We start from the raw sequence: 20409 nt of genomic DNA, 5'->3' as shown, positions 1-20409 counted from the left end.
TTAACATGCAGTCATGTAATTACATTGCAAAAGAGCAGAAAAAGAGAGAAAAAAATGAAAGAGAGTGGAAATGATCCACAGAAAAGACATTCATATTGTTCTAACAAACACATTGCCATCAGTCATTTCTCTGCAATTGTCTTTGGCAGATGGAAAGAACGGAGAAAATATAAACCACTGTGTCATTTAAGGATTCTCCTATTGTTTACTGAAGAGAGCCATCTACTGGAGAACAACCTATATTAAACCATATTCAGATAACTATACATTTGCATGCTTGTATAACTTGATTTTTATCATGCTTATTCTTCAAAAGATACAATTCATAGGAAATCACTGTAGGGGCATTAAGTCAATATTCCCTTCGTCACCACAGACAGAACATGCCGTGCTTTCAGTCAAGGCTTCATGGTCCTTGCCCCCAAAATCCATATCCCTTGTTTAACCATTACTCAAATGTTTGCATAAATGGCTTTATGTTGTTGCGAGTCAATTACTATTCCACAAAACCCTTGGCTCCTGCTTTTTCTAATAACATGGGAATGAAGGATTGGCAGTTTGCAGCAGCTGATGTGACAGCAAACAGAAGTATGAAGGTCACTGTGATGGAAATGAGTTGTAACACACTTGTAAGCTGAAAGTCATACATGGTACACATCATTCAGTTCAAATAATGGCCAGTATCATGTAGTTTGTCAGTGTATTAAGTGTTTAAGCCAGCGAGTGTGTAGTTCTATATGTTTTTCATCCCCATGTTTGGCCATTCTACAGCCCTGACATTACACATGAACGCTGGATGCAGTTAGAGAGCACAAGGCCTGTAGAGTGTTCAAAAATATGACATGTCATGGAGATCTTATGGTTGTCAGAGTGTCTCTGTCCCCATCACAGTTTTTGTCTCAATTCAACTGTGTAGCACATGAAAAAAAACAATTCATCACACATACTGTTGCCCCTCTTTTTCCCTCTGGCTCATTTCCCCAAATGATTTTAGATCTAGTGCCAATGTAGTTGGTAATGTGTTTGGAAAAATAAGCATCTTTTTCAAGGTGATGATGACCCTCACTGAGAAAAGGAAGGGAAGCCTCTGAAATCCTATTACCCAGTGGCCTGCCTTATTTTATTGCCATCAGCAACGCTGGCCCATCAGCGGCATGGCAACTGTTTCCAACATTTACTCCCACACTAATTCTATCGCTGTAGCCAGACTTGCCCAGGGTGTGGACATTAAACTAAATTTTCATCTAAATGGGATTACATAATGGCTGCCAATGCAATTCAGGTAATGTTAAGGAATAAATGCTGTGATAAGAGGAAACAAAATTTGATTTGTGTGAATCTAACTTTCATGTCATTTACATACCGTATGTACAGCATGACTCAGTTTTTTCAGAAAACAATTAAGAGTTTAGACAGAAAACTTAATATTATTAAGCAGTAGATGTAGTTAGAATCTACATTCGCTTGTGCCAGCAACCAAACCAATGATAAAGATATTATACAGTATTCTTGAGAGTTGTGGGCCAAATGTAAGGCACCTTCCATGATGGATGGACATACTCAATAATCTACTCCTACAATCACCTCTAACATCCACTCAAAGTTTCCATATATACAGTGACACTCAATTGTAAATTGACTGTCAGAGCCTGCCCTGGTAAAATATCCTCTTACGGTGTATGTAAACATTTTCTTTTTTTAGTAACTGAATGTCATTGTGGAGTGGTAATGTTAATGTATGGCAGGATAAAATGACTGTATTGACCTGAATCACCTCAAAGCCTGGGTTTCTATTTAAATATAGAGTACAAAATAGATTAAATATTCTATGTGCATTCTACTAGGGATAGAGAGGGTTCACTTAGTTGTAAATAAATAAATATCCACATCTGTATGAGCATGTTTGTGATTTAAATTTCTTTCTTCAAATGTATTAACATCTGTACATAGCAGCATAGCAACACATATGTAAAGATAAAGACAATGTGTGTTTAAATGTAACAAAACACTTACACAACCACAGAACGACTACTGCATCACAAATAAATTAGAAATGTTAAAATATTTGATGTTGAAGATTTGTTTTAATGACTAATATAGTCAAAACACCATGGATTGACTGTCTCAAGTGTGTATTTTCAAACAGGATGTTTTGTTTTTGTATTGACTATATTGAGTATAAAAATAAACAGACAGTGTAAAAACATCTGGAGTGTGCCACTTAATTAATTATATATGATATTGTAACATTATTATAATTAATTAATTAGCTGATCAAAAACTATCAGTGAAGTATTCATAACATTTTCATTTAAACTGAGCAATTCAAAAAGCTTTTAATAATTATATTTTAAAATAATTAAACGTTCCAATTAAATTTCTTTTTCATCATTCTCTTTTTATGGTGTAAAAATAATACATTGAATACACATGAATTAATTATCAAACAGATTTGCAAATTGAGGAAGTGTGGATGAAACATTATAAAAAGCAACAGACAGGACGACACATCGGTGCATTGAAACAGAAAGTAAAGTAAGTAAGTCACAAAAGATTTAATAAATCCATTAAAAATGTATTAATTTATTCAGCATTTAAATGAAAAAGTTAGGCTTTTTGAGCAGAGACCTTGGCTGTTTATACAACATCAATCTCTTTATAAATTGGGGTTATACTGTAAACGTATCAATTAAGTTTAAAATTATATTTAGAAGCGTCAGATGATACTGGTGGCACAATCTGTCCTTATAAACAAGGTGTTGTAGATATGCTGATCATATAAAAGCAAAGTCATAGTATCCAACTTAAATGACGAAATACCTCAAAACTTGTTCCAGAAATACCGAAGGCTCAGTAATCTCTACTGAAATGCTTGTTGACTTTGCAAGTAGTGACGTAAACAACTAAACTAATGAGGAAAAACTGCATCTGTTCCTTCATCCAGACAAAATCCATCTTCACCTGACCTTCTGAGTCCTGATAGTGGATTAGAAAGTGCTCACCATCATAGTCATAAGAAGTCAGCATCTTTACCGGCTTCATGGAAACAGGAGAGCTGACACACCAGAAGGGTTTCTTGGATTCATCCAGCAGAGTCAGACTCATGATGCAGCAATTCTGGTAAAAAGTAGAAAAGTAAACCTGTGTCACAACCTCTTTTCTGTGTGGACTATGTTGTGATTTCATTATAGTTCCAATATACAATATGTATACTAGACAAAGATATCTAAAATCTTTAGGCAGACACACATCTATAATGTTAAGTCAAAACTGCCAAGATTCATGATAAAATGAGATTACAACTGTATTCTCCTTAGCCCAGGGAGGAATGGTTTGAGCCCGAATCTGCATTGTAATTCTAAAAATAACTTTTTAATAGGTCTCCATGATAATCACACACAAAAAAGGCATGTAGTCTCTTTCTGTTGTCTTAGCACTTTCTATAACTTCTCAGCAACATACTTAAGTCGCTTTTGAGCAAGTGTTCTACTGTATCTAGTGAAACAAAAGGCACATAGCCTACAGTACATGTAGTACCTCCACTGTTCCCTGCAGGGCCTCACACCTCCAGGGCAGGGTGATGCTGCCTAACAGAGGCGTGTGCTGCGACAAGTTTGTCCTGCTGATGGCAGTCAGTTGGATTAGTCCGTCAGAGATCTGAGCTGGCCAAAGAACACACCAGGAAACACGTAAGTCTTCACACTATAATAATTAGGATTTGGGTGTTAGGTCACCTAATTAGTTAACGCTATATGAGGTAAAATATCTAAAGTAAAAAGTTTAGTCATTTCACAGACTATCTGCAGGTTTTGAAACATTGTGATGTTACCTGGATTTATGAACACTTTAATAACAATTCATGTCTTAGTGAACATAGCTAATAAAGGTTATTTAACTATAAATATGCAGTATGAGAATAAAAAGATAAGACTAAGCATTCATCAAAAAGTTACCACACATTTGAATCTTACTTGCTCTCATTAGAGGCACTAGAGTTTTTAAATAGCTCATACATATTTTGTCAGCATCATTTCACAATGTGACTTAGTGAATATGAGTATAAATAAATTACTTCTCCGGCAGAAGAGCTGGGAGAAGCTTCCGGACATGATCTCCCATGCAGTGTCGTGGAGAACAATGTGTAGTTGGTAACCATGGAGACCGTATTCAGGGTCTATGTCATCAAAAGGGGGGTTGTCCATCGGCTCCACATAGGGGCTGGAGGAAAGCAAAAGTAAAAAGGTAAATGAAATGAAGACTGTGGCGAGTGAAGAGAGCATCAAGACATTTCATTAAAAAGGCATTTCAGGGGTTTATTACTTTTGTGGAGTGTAATAATTATGTACTGTAACAGTGTGATCTCACAAGGAGCCAGGAGAGGGGGCTATGTCCACGCTATGCTACAGACTCACAATAAGTGTAACAGTATCTAGTAGGCTATGTAATCCTGAAGATGATTCATTATACCACTCAGATTAAAACTGAAAGTGAATCACCTTCAACTCTACACAGCAGTTGGATTACAATTTATTTTCAAATGCATGGTAATACATTGTGAACACTGTATGATCTAGCCCACTGGTTTTCAATCAAGTGCCATCATGCCCTGTGCATTTACAGATTTAATTCAAAATGAACATTACAGCAGAAAATTTATCCAATTAATCCTCTCTGTTTAAAAGTCTGCTAACACCTGCACTGGGTCTTAATGACTAAAAAAAAAATCACCGGTGGACATACGAGAAGAAGATAGTATAAAAGGCCACAGAATATACTTTATATGAAAATCTGGTATAGTCACATTATCCCCTGTGGTGGTGAAATGCAGGCGCCAGTGATGCTGATGCTTCAAATCTCACCCAGCAGTGTATCATACAGTAGACGGATCAGCTCAGGAGACTCAAACCAATCCTGTCAGTTATCATATCCTTTGAATTTGAGCCCTAACCATCTGATGGTGATACACTGCACGCCATATAAGCATGTGAATAAAAGGCGCCTGTTCAAGTGCAGCCTACCAAACAGAGGATCCCTGGATACTTTTTTCCACCAGTCTGTGGAAGTGGAGGGTAAACATGAGAAAGGCAAGGCAGGGCTGGTCCTGTGAAGAGAGCCATCATTCAAATTAGCCATAGTGCACATTGTTTATATTACTGACAGGTAATGTACCTAAATCACCTATCTCACTTTTCCAGCCTCTATAAAGTAATGAATAATAATTAATAATGCCATGACTGCCTGTGAGGTAATTACCTTCCAGATACCAATGATGAAGCCAGGCTGTAGCAGCTTCAATTCAACCAGTCTTTCCTGGCCAAAGACCTGTGCACTTTTAGTTAGAGTCTCCATGTCTAACTTTGCCATGAGGGACCTCCAGCCAGGTCTAAGGGTGCAAGGAAAGAAAATAGTAGAAGAGAAAAGAGGAGATAGAGATATACATATATAAATATATATATAAATATATGTAGAAAGAGAGGGAGAGAGGACATGGACACTAGCTGTCTTACTTCTTTAAGCCGGGGCAGTTGAGGGCTATCCTCCTGACACCGTGGAGTTGAAGGGTGGAAATCTGCTGGTAGTCGGGCAAGCAGCCTCCGCTCCAGCACAGAGTCACAGACGTCTCGAAGAACTGGGACCGGCTCAGCTCAAATGTGGCCTCACGCCCTGATTTATCAGAGACTGTTAGCTCCCAGGTGACGTGCAAGTTTCTAGAATAAGATAACACAATGCAAAATAACAGCAATAAGATAAGACGGATATTTGAGGTTTTGTAATATAAGTATATACAATTTTTAATGTGCAGTGTAGTGAAGAGAGACAGATACAATTTATCAACACAAACAATATGGAAACACTTTTTAAATTTGCAAAAAGACTCACTTCATATTCCTTAATAGCCACATGAGGGTACAATTGCAATTGCTGTACATAACTGAAATCTTCTTTACATTTATTTGAATTTAAGACAAACAGTGTTGGTTAAAGCTGAGTCTTATATTTTAAATCATGCAAACTATGAGTTCAATGGCTATTACGTTTCTTCAGACAACAGCAGGGAGTAGTATGAGCTAAGCTCTTCTTGCTAATGAAATGATATGCAACGGATGAAATGAAACCGCAGCTGTTATGATAAATCTCTTGATCCAATTCTGTCTAAACTGTGATTCAGGGCTACCCCGACTGTGATGCAGCCGGTGTCTCGCTGAGGCACCATCCAATATCAATTAAGTGGGGGAACAAAGCTAAAAACTGGAGCAGCCCAGGAGGCCCCAGATGACCCAGGGGACTTCACTCTGCATTGTCTGTATGTGTGATGTCTTGTGAAATGATTATTACCAAGGTAAATCGCATGCTCCTGAATGTCTCTAACAGACAAACCCCCACAGGGAATTGTCTGAGTTGGTGGGAGGAGGGAGGAGGAGGAAGGTGTGTGTGCATGTGTGTGTTGTGGATGAGGGGTTGGGGGGCTAAGTAATTTACTTCAACAATTCAGACAGCCTCTGCAAGGAACACAATTATTTCTACTTCCCCTCTGTACAACAGCGACTGCCACAGAACTCAAAATTGAGTGCTGCACAGCCTCTAATCAGAGGTTATAAAAACACAGCAGAAACCGCGGTGGAGGCGGTGAGGGAGCTTTCCCCTGCGTGCTGGCATCCCCCTGAGCAGACATCGCATTCAGACAGAGACCTCCTTTCTCACCTTTAATAAGAAAGTGTCATTAAGTGCGATATGAAAAACAAACCATGCTTTGTTTTTGATTGCCAGTGGCTTGAACTGTCCTCTAGTCTCTACCCTTGAACTTTCTTGACAGCGAGGGTGGATCTCCTAAGTTTTAGTGCAAACCACAAACAGTGCAGGGATTCCCATGATACCTTACAGAGTTGCTTCCAATTGTAAACAGCTACACATACTGAACAGATGGCAAATGCAGAATATGGTACGGTAGATACAGTACAAAATGATGTCAACCAAAACTAACTATAAAAACACCTCATTTGCAACTGAAATTACCAGAGAAATAATAATCTTTTTCTCACCTCTTGCTCCATAGCTGAGGTGTTCAAATGCTTCAAAATACATGGTAAGCACTTGATTAGCTTAACTCACTAGCAACACTTGTCAAGCTACTCAAGTGTCTGGTAAGGGAAATCATACATCTGAAGTACTTCATCTAAGTGGTTTTCAAAAGCCATTTTTGCCTTGCTCCGTCTCTTACCTGAGGACCCGCTCCGTTTGGCTAGGCAGCCCAGTGTGACGGCTGATGAGTCCAAGATATCTTTTCCACTTATTCATATCACATGTGGCAACAGTCTTGAAGTGCAGCAACTTCCAGAAGCCCACAGCCTGATCCCGACCCTCGAGTGTGGCCATCGTCAACAGCACCTTGTCCATGCGCTCATGTTTCCACTTTTTATTCTTGTTAAACTCTATGTAGATCCTCTTCCACAGAGCACTGCATTGATTGTATTGGTAGGAATAGAAAAATGAAAGAATGCCGTGAGTGTAAAAAACTGAAGAAAGTTAACAGACAAATGATTGAACATGTCTAGCGCATCAATTTTTCAACATTTTCAACTTGCGCAGACATGTCGATTTCACACTGCCCCAGGAGAATTAACTCACATCTTTGACTTTATATGTAATCACGCCACCTCTAAAATTCACTTTTCTGTCAGAACAGATGCACAGTAAAAACATTGAAGTTGTGGGCAGAAAATCTAAAACATGAGTTAAAAGACACTGAAACAATCTGTAGAGCTGAGGGGAACTGCTGAGTTGAGTGTTTATTTCCTATTAGTTCATCACTGCAAGTGACCACTTTCACATACAATAACCCATGTGATCCATTGTTAATATAAAAATATTTATAAAAACAGCTTTAAGAAAATAAGACTTTAAGGATTAAAATGTAGACAAAAAAACGTAACAAATTCCCCGACTTGTAAGAAAGCTGTCTTTACTTACTGTTGGATTGGATTCCTAACATATTCATGTCTATTATGTACAGCATGTGTATGTGTGTTGCATTAATAAGACCTGGATGATACTCACTTATCATTGGCAAGCTGATAGAAGAGCTTATTGACGTGACTGATGCTGAAAAGAGCGGAGGCATCCAGGTATGACAGAATCTTAATCAGGATCTCAGATGGCATTCTACGGAAAAGGTAATTAAATATTACTACAAGGAAGTGACACCAGTGTTTTCATGCCACCTGTTGTTCTGCAGTTCTTTGGAGGCACCGGAGTATGAGACAAATATGCTCTCAACAGACTACTTGACATTTCTATCATACACGTCTGGCAGTAAATGACCCGTGTCAATGTTCCTATTTAGCAGATCTAATGTAAAACAAACAGTATAATTGGATGCATGAATAAAATCTTTATTAAATCTACCTGCATGGTTGGGTGTGCTAAAATACAAACAAATAGGCCTAGCACTTTTTAAAAAAAAAAAAATTGACACATTGTCCTCTAACATTCTTCCACATTCTTCTCTTATCTGTTATTGAGAAATGTTGATCAGGTTTGTCTGGTTGCACCTGTCCTGGTTAACGGTGTCAATCCATCAATTAAATCACTTCAGTGAGTAATCGTTTTCCCATTACCTGCCTGCTCAATCACTGACATTCCACTGCATACTAACAAGCAGATGAAACAACTTCAAAAAGGCAACACTAAATTAATAAATCATCTTTGGTGTAGTTTTAATAACTGGAATGTTAGATATTACATTTAAGCTTTAAAGTACAAATGACTTAAATTGTTAACCTTTACTAGACATTTGGAGCTGTCAACATAGATATTTAACTTTTAGCATTTCTATGAGTGTGAAAAGGAGAACGATGGCTCAAAAGTTTATTATCCACAGCATTTCCAGTAAACTACCACATAAAGATGATATTGTGTGCATCTTAAACCAGTGTGCCTCATAACATTTTAAGACTCACCTTTTCAGGTCTAAAATCAAAGTTCAAACTCAAACACAGGTCAGCTATGATTTCATTCAATTTCAAGGCCAGAGAATGCCTCATGATGATCATTTACAGGCTTCTTAATATCTCTACAACATGCTGTATTTATTAAATGATTACAAATAAAGAATGCTGTATAATTACATCTAAACCGGAGCTGAAGTGGCTTAAATTAGTCAATTAATTAATTAGTGCATCAACAGAACAGTTATCACCAGCAACTTTGATAACGGACTAATTGTTTGAGTCAATTATTAGATAAAAATGTCAAACAAGCTTCTCAAATGTGAGGATTTGCTGCTTATCTCTTTGTTATGTCACTGTAAACTGAATATCTGTAAACAAAACAAGCAGTTTGAACCTTTCACTCTTGGCTCTGGTAAAATGTGACACACATTCTTAATGGTTAATTGAGCAATTATAGAGAGAAAACTGAATAAATATGATGAAAATAATCAATAGTTACAGCTTTAATCTAAACTACAAATTTGATACAGCAATGATTTAGACGCATCCTTCCAGAAAACTGTAGCCAGTAAAAAGTCTATTGAGGTCTTATTACATAAAACTGCAAAAGTACTTTTTAAAGTGCATAAAACAAAAGCCTTGCTAAATGCGATTTTGTTTTTACTTCATTACATTGCTAAGCAGTTTCCATTTAAGAAATGACAGAAAATGATTTGGTAGAAATGGATATATAGTGAGGAAAGTGATGCTGACTTGTACTGTAACTACTGCCTAACCTGGTGTGTCCTTTGATGCTTTTAGTGCTCACATTCACTTGGGAAGGAATCAGATTGCTTAATTTGAACATGTATTCAAGTGTCTTAGTTACATCTGTATTGATTTTTGCTGTGCTTCTGTTGTGTTTTGCTGCAAACACGGTCTATAAATCTCTTTACGTACAGGGCAACAAAACCCTCACTTGCCACACTCTCTGAACACAGTCTGGCTGAAGTGCTTGAATGCCACGCAGGTGAAAAATGCGAGCATGTTCTGACATATTACCTTTCCATATAGTTGAGAGTGGATGCTGGAGATGATTTGTCAGCTCTTTTGGCCGTCCTCACTGGCCGTACTCTGGGAATGATTGCTTTTCGCGTTTCCATTTGTTTCACTAGTCTTGATCCCGTTGAGACAAATATGAGTAAGGAAGGTTTAAGGCCACGTAACGACGACGTTTTAATATTAACGAACGTAAAGTAACTTACGGAATGGGGAACCTTCACGACGTAAACTCCGTAAATACACAAAATGAAAACCTTTTTTATAGCTGTTCCTCTGTTATTGAATATCTGCCCTAACTGTCCGGACTGTCCGCGTCCCGTCGCCATAGTTACATGAGCTGAAAAGAGTCTTCCGGTGGGGAGTGTCAACGTTTGCCTCTAGTAACTGTTCATTTGAATCGAATTAAAACAGATTAAATTAAATTAATTAGGGCCTGAGCCCAAAGGGCGAAGACCCTATTGTTTTATTGGACTTGTTGTTGTTGTTTGCTTGAATGTTTGCCAAGTTGTCTCTCAATAACTAGACTAGCTCTTTTTTAGGGTTGTGAAAGGTGCTGAGTTAACTAGGCTTCACTGAAGGGTGCAATTTAGTATTGCAGTTACATAAAGCTGGAGTCTTTCAATAGAAACTTTAAAAAAAAATGTATGTAGTTAGTGGCATGGGTCAAATAGTTCAAATTCCAAAAAAAACCAACAAAACACTGGATCCTTAACTTCCCATAATGCAACTGAATTGTGTCTGCCCGACCCTCCCTGCCTGGTAAATGCCCTCATCTTTCAAATTCCACAACCACAGTTTGTAACAGCTTTTATGACATTACCCTGGTTATATTTTTTATCTTAGAAAACTCCCTTCAGAGCTACAAAAGACATTATACAACTGCTTTCACAGATTGAGCAGACTGAGTGGGACTGTACTCCCTATGGCAAGTTAAAAGTAAATCATTGTGTTTTCGTTACATTAAAATGAGTCCTTTTTATCCACATAGGGGTTCTCTATGTAGATAATTCACTTTCATTCACTTCGTTGCAATCTGCAACCTCACTAATAGATGCCACTAAATTGTACATGCTGCACCTTCAACTGATCTTTTTTTGTTAAATCAGTGGAGTGTCCCTTTGAACTGATATTTCGATGCATATAAGAAGAGTGAAACCATACATGAACAGTACGTAACCTACTGTTTATGAATATAATTAGAACTATCCACTATATGCTACACAGTGCAAGAAATATTCAGATCCTTGGGAAAAAATAGTTATATAAAAATGTTAAAATCACTCCTCACTTTCTAAATATACAGAAATACTTCATTACAAGTAAAAATCCTACATTTAAAATTCTTATATTTAGTTGTTTGGTTTGGTTTTACTGCGATAAAAGTACAAAAGTATTATTGGCTGAATGTACATACAGTATAAAGCAGTAACAGTACTTCTGATGCTGAATGGCTCCTCTCACAGAAGGAAGAAAGAGGCACAGAAGAGGGATTGCTCTTCTATGCTGGACAGATATGCAACTGATGCTGTGTGTACAGAATAGATCAAATTAACAATAGTAAAATTACAATGACGGAAAAGCGGACTGACAATATTACAGACGTATTGCAAACATATACTGCATGAAAAATTTCAATCCACATTGAGCAACTTGACCTGAGACACATGATTTCCTCTCCACCATGAAGACTTGTTAAGAGGACAGACTACAGATACGCGTGAGAGGCAAACCTCAAGGACACCATACACAAAGAGGGGGAGAGAGACAATGACATCATTCACACAAAGGGAGAGAGAGACGAGAGGGGAGGCCAAAAGCACTGAAAAACCAAAAGGAGAAAGAGAGATCCCAGGATGGTTGATGGTCCAGAACAGAAGAGCCTCAGTACTGAAAAAAGAGGACAAGGGAGGAGAAAAACATGGAGAGAGTGGGAGAAGAGAGAGAGATAGACACACAGTATGGATGCTCATGGGTTTGTGGCTGTTCAACAACAAACAAACAAATTGCCCTCTGAAATGTAGAGGAGTAGAAATAAAAAGTTGCATGAAATAGAGACACCCAAGTAAAGAACAAGCACTTCAAATTTGTGACATATTACATATTGTCCTATATTTGTTATCCTGAGAAAAGCTTTCTGGAAAACCTTGGTGTGTGTAATCCAGGATCTGAACTGCTCAAACATTTTGTCCCTGAATCTGTCAGTTGGCTCTCCATCTCAACGCCCTCTCCCCACTGGGTTGCACTCAGGCTGGAGTGGTGTCACCTGCAGACTCAACCTGGTATGTAGTTAGGACAGTCTTGACGATGTGATGAGGGAACGGGGACCAGCTGAGCCACCAGACGAACAATATATTGCCGGAGGATGTGTGGAGAGACAGACAAAGCTCTGTCCAACATGGCTCTTGGGCCAAGAACCTGCTCCAATGTGCCCACAACCATCATAGCCTTGTTGTATAGAGTGGTGAGCTTGGTGCCAGTCTGGGCATCAGCTCTTTCCAGCTTGAAGTATGGATTTGGGTCCATTATCTCTCCAAAGTAATCCACAAACCTTGCAGTCCTTTGGAGAAGTTACAGATAATTGTGGATGTGTGCTCGAAGCAGTAGTCGAAAACGGACACGACAGACAAGGTGTGTACTCAGAGTGAATCTGCGCAAACTGATAGAATTGGCATTAGTTGGACCAGAAACTATAGATTGTGAATGCTATGACAATCAGCCCTGTGACACGACATCACTGTCAGATTTTATTCTTCTTTTTTCTGGTCAGAACTGATTGATTGACAGGTTGTGATGGTAGTAGTAATAGTTGTAGTCATACTGGGCGTAGTAGTAGAAGTTGTATTGTTCAGACAGTGGTCCAATATAAAACTTCACAATTCACTTGAGTGATTGTGTGCTGTAAATCAAATTATATAAGAAAATCAGAAATGTCAAGTCAAGCAGCCATCTTAAAGGCTGCCCCACCACAGATTGGTGAGTGTGCTTTTGGTTATTTGGTTATTTTGACCTGAGATCTGTCACATCTGTGTGACATTCAAAAGCAAACTGAAAACATTACTATTTTGTCAGGGTTATGATTAGTTTGTGTATATCTTTATCTGCGGGTTGGATGTGGGTTCTGGGTAATTGCACATGTATTTTAATACAAAGCACACTGAGTTCACTTGTACTGAAACATGCTATATACTGTAAATACAATTGCCTTGCATTGCTTTATTATTTATCATTTCTAGGATCCCCACTAGGTTCTGCTGATGCTGCTGCTAGTTTTCACAGGGTCATTAATAAGAAAAAAAATTGTTAAAACATGACCAAATTATTCATGACCCAGCTGAATATATAAATGTTTGTCACCTCTGTTTCCACTGGGCCTTGAAGGTTGGGCAGGTTTACCAGTTGTAACACTCTGAATTTAAAAAGCTAATCAGGAACTGGTTCAGCTAAACACTCTATATACTATTATATTAACAAATGAATAAATATACAGATTTTGGGAGCCTTTAGTGGTAATTGTCAAATATTTAAAGGTATTTTAGGTGTCAGATGTACATTAAATTCTGGTAAATAAAAATTCCCAAGTACGAACAGTAAAACTGATGCAAATATTGTCTTCATCTTGTTGCAACACAAACTAATTAATTGTGTATCACTTGGTGTAAGTCTCATTTGAGGCATTTTCCCACAAAACTCTTACCCCAACCCAAACCATAACCTTGATCAAGAATGAAGTCTTAACCCTTAAATGCAGTTTGTGTAGCCTACCTTGTAGAAACCAGTTTTTAGGCCCCAAATGGAACTGAATGAACACATTTATTGTGCCCCGCAACATGATTAATACACCTATTCACACACACAAAGTAATACTGGTTACTGTAAGCTCTAGTGGGCACAGTGTAGTCTACTGTAACCTTTCCCTGGGTTAGCAATATAACTCCTCATCAGGGTGTTAGCCCAGCACTAGCTGGGGAGGAATTGGTAAGATTGATGTTATTTGTCTCCTCACACATGCTAAGATAGAGGTCACATCTTCCTGATGTAAGACAAGAGATACAACACAATCTCCCTCCCTCCCTCTCTCTCAAAGGTTTCTTTAAGAGAGAGAGCTCCCGGTTGAACTTGTTTGAGACTCTGACCTCATTTCAAATATGAAGATACAGAGACATTTATAGCTGCACACAGACAGATGGACAGAAGACGGATAGGAATACAAATGCAATACAAAAGTGGGTATTTCAGACCTCATGAAGCATATGGTGGTTTGAGTACACAGAGGGCTAATTGCTGTGGACATCCTCTGATTTTGATGATGTTTTATCCTTAATATTTGGAATGGAAGTACTGATCAAATAATAGACAAATAACATTAGATACAAAATCCCTGAGGAAATGATCAGAATAGACAGCATATTACCCCTATGTGGACTTGCTTCCTTGTAAACAATGCACAATCAAACGTAAGTCATCAGGAGAATTGTAATGTATAGAATTTGTATAGAAAACCACAAAACCAACCAGACTGAGGCTGAGTCCTTTTCCTTGCAAAAACAGATGGCTCGCTTTTAAGACCCATCACGTAATCGACCTCCCCGTTCCTGGAAGCCAGTAGGCTCTGCTGGCTGTCAGGGAAAATAACCATAACACTGTTGTCAGTCTAGCCGACCAGCTTGTCTGATGGAAGTGAAGTCCCCTTTTAGGGCAACGACAGCCCCTGGTATGGTAATGCCATGTAGGCCACATCCCTTTTCCTTGCATGTCCCCCCATACTTGACATTTGATGTTTTCTGTAGCTCTGTGTCCTTCTGAAGGCCTGGGGTCAGTTGTGGCTCTTGGATACCTGATGTCACTCTTCCGCATGGTTTGTCAGTCATCTCTGACAGTGCAATGTTTTTCAAATGGGATTGAGAAAGGGGGAAGGATGATTAAGTTTAAAATAATGTACTTTTTTTGTACTGCAAGTCATGTGGATCATTATACAAGGACATTGTGCAGCTGGTAGACAGTTATAATATATTCTGGGTATTTCTGTCAAGGCTTTTAATGCTTATTCAAAGTAACATCCAGTACCGTTAAGTAGAATGTTTGGTTTTGTCTTCTCCTCCTATCTATTTGCTTGCATGTATTAAGATTACAGTCCTGTTGAAAAGAAATCCACTTTTTTCCTTCTACTTTTTATTTGAGCTTATGAAGTTAAAGACAGTCTGTACCGACCTCCCCCTCTAAATATGAGCTCAATGCATAATGTAGCCAGTTAGCATATCTTTCAGTAGGGAAAATGACAGCTCATTAAAGGTCTAACGTGAGGGTTCACCACTTCTGAAGCCCACTCAGACTCTTCACAGGTATGGAGCACTGATAGGGACCCTCTACACAGCTCTTCAAAGGATGATGACATGTCAGGAATTGAAAAGAAAGGCTAAGGGTGGTACAGAGAGGTGCGGGTCATTCTCTGTGAAGTGTGCATTTTCTGAAGTGTCACCTGCTTTCAACCTGCTCATGGGGTGTTTGTTAAGTGTGATGTGCACGTGAAATAATTTGCTGATATGCCAGTATACAACCATTAATAAAACAGCAAAGCAGATGCCACAAAAAGTGTATTAATTTAATCACTTTTATGCTTTGATATATCTATGTCACTCTGAAAAACACACTCTGCACAAGTAAAATCTGCCACTGGATGGCGCACAAGTATCTTTATTGGACTCATAAAAATGTTCCTTTAAGTCTCAAATTAGTAATATATACATGAATGCTGAATGTACCGTGCAACAGCAAGGTTATCCGCTGCAGCCCCCTTCATTTCGGATTAATCAGGGAGAGACATGAGAAACCCACAGCATATAAATGACAGACATTGAGAGCGAGTGATCTCTGCCGTCCTGAGGGGCCCCTGAGCTCACAGCATTGAACTGATTAATATGTAAACAAACATTAGTCCACGCATGTGCTCTTAATTGTGGGATACTTCTGAGGAGTCCTGTTGCAGTGGCTACACACAAAGAATGGGCGTGAGTTGTCCCTCGAAAGGAAGCCCAAAGACTCTTGGTTTTTTGCACCAGCGATCTAAGTGCTCATTTCAGTCTGCGAGAGACAGAGAGCATACCAGCGCGATGGAGAGCACAGGTAGGTCGTGATTTACCTTTCTCTCAACATAAATGTCTGCAAAGTGCTTTTTTACCTTAATTATACACTAAAACGAGGGTCGAATGAACTGTATCATGATTTTCCAAGGATATTATAATTGTTACAAAGTGTTGAGGCGCTGAGTTCTATTAGGAAACACTCAGTACGCAGTACTGAGTTGGTTTTATCAACAACAGACGATTAGAAAATGAGCATTTATCTATACAATGTGATTATTTACAATTTGGTATTTGCGGACAACTGCTGGCTTTTTCATTTTACGCGCGTTAGCCATTTTACGCACGTAGATTTTACTTAAGTATAATGAGTAAACTATATTAAAATCGTATTCTACCACTGTCTGACATGAATACTCTCATTCTTTCTCTCAAATCATCAGGATTTACAGCACTTGTCTGAATACTCTCCCAAAATCAACTAAGACGCACAGGAGGGAGGGGAGTCACAGCCGGAGAGAGTCTGAGTGCGTCTGTGTGTCAGAAGGTGTTTGAGAGAGTGAGGGAGCATCACAGATAGAGGAAGAGAGAGAGGGGGAAAGAGAGAAGGGACTAAGTCTGGACCAGGTGATCGAGTACTAACAAACCTCCAAGGGGCTGCCGGGTTGTATCAGTGTGCACAGGATCAGCGATCCGACCATGGTGCCAGCGCGCTGCCCGGGACCCTGTGCCATCCTGGCACTGGCCCTCCTCTTGGGATGCGGCGTGGCTTTCTGCCTCGGCCAGAACGATACGGAGCCCATCGTGCTTGAAGGGAAGTGTCTTGTGGTGTGCGACTCCAACCCTTCTTCGGACGGAGCGGTCACCTCCTCACTTGGCATATCAGTCCGCTCTGCTGGGGCAAAGGTGGCGTTTTCCGCTGTGCGTGGAACCAACCATGAGCCGTCAGAGATGAGCAACACGTCTATGACCATCTATTTTGACCAGGTCAGATGTCCACTGAATTAAACACTAACACAGTCCATCAATAGTCGAATATGAATCCTATTTGGACCAATATCTTAGCTCCATTACTATTTTTCTCTTTGTTGCTTTTATTCTCTCCACACCATATAATCTGTCTAATTGCCGTGGGCGTGTAGAAGTTGTTTAAGATGATGTTTCATTGATTTCATATCACCACTCGGGCTCTGTGTAATCTGAGCCCCAAATATCCATGACCTAAAGAACACAATGCTGTTTTCCTTTGAAAGGGTTCATTTAATCTTGTGCGTAATCGGCGTGTTTTGGAGATGCGCTGCCAAAACGAATGATCATCCTTGCAGGATCCTCTTATCACATATGCGTTTTGGGCCTCGGCCGAATTTACATGTGCATTGTGTTGCTTTTGGTTGGATGTTCCAATAAGTTTTTCCGGCTGAAGTCTTTGGACAGCGGCCTGTTATACGCATCAAACTGGGAACCATCCCAAACTGTATCTGAGTGCACATTTGGCATAGACTACCAGGGTATGACTGATACGTCGCTCTGTAGTCACCATGCGTAGCAGGGACACACAATACATTACCAGCTGTTATGTTAAGTGAAGCATGCACATGAAAAAAAAACATAAAGCGCTTTCTCATTGTGCGCCCTTTTTGGTCACAGGTTTTAGTGAACATCGGCAACCATTTCGATCTCAAAGCAAGTGTTTTCCAGGCTCCAAGGAGGGGAATATATAGTTTCAGCTTTCACGTGGTGAAGGTCTACAACAGACAAACCATTCAGGTGAGCCATTATCAAATAGTTGGTCTATACATTCAGCAGTTAATAGGTGACATTTCAGTGCACGGTCGGATAAACATCAACAAACTACAAGCTTGTGTCTCCCCTTCCCTGCAGGTGAACCTGATGCAAAATGATTACCCGGTTATATCAGCATTCGCTGGTGACCAGGACGTTACAAGAGAGGCGGCCAGTAACGGAGTACTGCTGATGGTTGAACGGGAGGACCGCGTCTATCTGAAGCTGGAACGGGGCACCTTAATGGGCGGATGGAAATACTCCACCTTCTCAGGCTTTCTAGTCTTTCCTCTATAATCTAATAATCTGCGATGATCCAAGTCGCACGGGACTCTGCTTAGGTCGAGGAACAAAAAATAACATGCCATTTATTTTTAACTTAAATAACTGTCAGCCAAGGAAGCCGACGAATATCTGTATACCTACACTCGTCCACTATCTAGTCAAATATGAACGTTTCCTTGGAGTTTTCATATATTCAAATCCATCAGTCAACTTTAACGCAATCTGGATGATTAAACGTATTGATCGGCCACTGGCGTGTGCTTGTCGGGTATGTGGATTTTTCTTGCTTGGAAAACAAAACTTTGCCAACAGACAAACGGGTGTACCTGGGCAAAATGGACAATGGAGAAGATGAGAAGTGGAGGAACTGATGTCCTGGACAGGCCGAGTGTGTTATGCTCTATTTTATGTTTGTATAGCCTTAAAGAATATACGATTTCCGTCCAAGTGAAGTATATGGAATTATGGACATCCAGAGAAGAAATGGTTTCACGCCCAAGGCATTTTTTTGCACGAATGGAAGTTTTTCCTTTATGTTTTGTGCTGTCAATGGTGTTGCGTTTGGATGCTGAACATATTGAAAATAAGCCAAATGTAGGCCGCCGACGAGTTTATTAAAAGAGAAAAAAGGCGACATATTTCAGCCACCGGAGACGACTTAGAGCCCTTTTATTAAAAATGATTATATAATTTATAAAGTACATATTCACATTATTGTGTGTTCTACATTTCGGAATCTGCGTAGCTTTGACTGATTTAATGTTCAGTGACGTTGCTCACCAAATGTACATTGTGGAAATAATAGAAGAATCCCTATATATGTCCCGCTTAATAAAAGATATTGTATTGTATAGGCTAAGCGCATTTATCACTACTTTTTATTCATATGACTTTGCATTTAAAGGGAAAGGAGTGAAGAAGAAAAATGTTTGTTTATTAGAGGTGAGACTTTTTAGATAAAGTCAGACAAGCCCAAAGGTCTCAACAGAAAGCACACAGTGGTAACTGACCAGCTCGCTTTAGTCGCTGTCCGAGGTGCTGAAATGCACTGCCTGACTCCTTTTTCCAAAAAAGTCTGGCAGTAGCACTTGTAGCTGGTTAAAAATAAATATTACTAACTAGAAACTGTATTTTTTAAAGAAATACTGATAAAGAAAGGAATTATTTTTAAGGAAATCAAGTTTAATATGATGTTTAGAACGCCTTTCTTGTTGTTGCTGATTAGCAACTGTGATAATCTTGCTGGAACTGAAACACATTCATTAATACTCTCGTGACTGGAACAAGAACAGCAAAGCCTTGCTGAGCATCAAGTTACACGACAACACGGCTATACATTGGCGCGCATTTACGCAGCGTACGAAAAAAGAAACCTTGCGTATTAATGCATCCAAAATAAAATAGATATATTACATACATACATAATACATATGTTTAAGTCAGATATGATTAAAGATGATCTAAAGTTATAGTTCAACAAGCGCAAAGTTGTCCTTTTATGTTTTTATCACATAATGGGATGTCAGAGACAAAACCATGTCCTTTGGATATTTCAGCCTCCACACACACACAACCCTCTGTACTCCCTCCTCCTCCTCTCTCTCTCTTTCACTCTCTCTCTCTCTCTTTCTCTCTCTCACACACACACACACACAGACTTACAGTCACAGCCATAGAACCCCACCCCAATCAAATTCAAGGCCACTTCTGAATCGACATGAAGTGACCTGAGCAAGTGTCTTGCTCAGTCTTTTATTGGATGACTTTTTACGTACAATCCTGAATGCAAACACACATGAGAGCACACAGTTGAAGAAATACACTTGAGAAGATTAAGACTCCTTTAACTTTTTTTTTAACTATGGCTCTAATTTTTTTATAATTCTTTAAAGACTAAATCAACTTTCTTTGGGAAACACATGGAATGTTAAAAAAATATTAGGAACACTAGCTGTTTTTATGATGTACAGTGATGAGGTGAACCCAGGTTAAAGCCTTTATTTCCTTTGTTCAATCTGTGCCAGCCGCAGAGTTAGAGACTTTGAGGCGCTGACTAAGATGTGGACCGAGCAAAAGCAAAAGTGCTGCATCTTAGTATCAGAAAGGTGTCCTCACTCTTTTGAAAGCCGTGGACGTTGCATTGAAGTCGGTCTTTAATTTTGTAAGTCAAGATAATTGATCTTTTTGATGTTTGTCCATTGGGTCAAAGGGCAAACTGTCTCAACACATACTTAGTGAGGCTGACCATTGTTAGTGCTGCAGTGGCCTTTTTCATT

General features: G+C 39.2%; 2 protein-coding genes across 4 annotated transcripts; one reads left to right on the top strand and one right to left on the bottom strand.

Moving 5' to 3' along the window:
• Positions 1-2537: 2537 nt before the first annotated feature.
• On the bottom strand, positions 2538-10397 carry fbxo15 (F-box protein 15). Of its 3 annotated transcripts, XM_042399550.1 has the most exons (10): positions 10193-10396; positions 9990-10103; positions 8056-8160; positions 7220-7456; positions 5508-5708; positions 5254-5383; positions 5019-5101; positions 4073-4218; positions 3538-3662; positions 2538-3117 (listed from the first exon to the last, which is right to left on the bottom strand). In XM_042399550.1, exons 2-10 carry the CDS (start codon positions 10088-10090, stop codon positions 2851-2853), a joined length of 1395 nt encoding a protein of 464 aa, XP_042255484.1. In that variant the 5' UTR covers positions 10091-10103; positions 10193-10396; the 3' UTR covers positions 2538-2850. The 3 variants fall into 3 exon arrangements, with proteins under 3 accessions (XP_042255484.1, XP_042255483.1, XP_042255485.1); XM_042399549.1 differs by having other exon boundaries at positions 9990-10395; XM_042399551.1 differs by lacking the exon at positions 2538-3117 and having other exon boundaries at positions 3565-3657; positions 9990-10397.
• A 5401-nt stretch (positions 10398-15798) lies between these two features.
• On the top strand, positions 15799-18936 carry cbln2b (cerebellin 2b precursor). The gene is made up of 4 exons (XM_042399738.1): positions 15799-16109; positions 16510-17053; positions 17714-17833; positions 17948-18936. The coding sequence occupies exons 2-4, from the start codon at positions 16766-16768 to the stop codon at positions 18143-18145; spliced, it is 606 nt and encodes a 201-aa protein (XP_042255672.1). The 5' UTR covers positions 15799-16109; positions 16510-16765; the 3' UTR covers positions 18146-18936.
• Positions 18937-20409: the final 1473 nt, after the last annotated feature.

This window comes from Thunnus maccoyii, chromosome 21, assembly GCF_910596095.1.
Source record: "Thunnus maccoyii chromosome 21, fThuMac1.1, whole genome shotgun sequence".
Classification (NCBI taxonomy): domain Eukaryota; kingdom Metazoa; phylum Chordata; class Actinopteri; order Scombriformes; family Scombridae; genus Thunnus; species Thunnus maccoyii.
The sequence above is the reverse complement of the archived record's forward strand: the minus strand, read 5'-3'. Positions and strand labels throughout refer to the sequence as shown.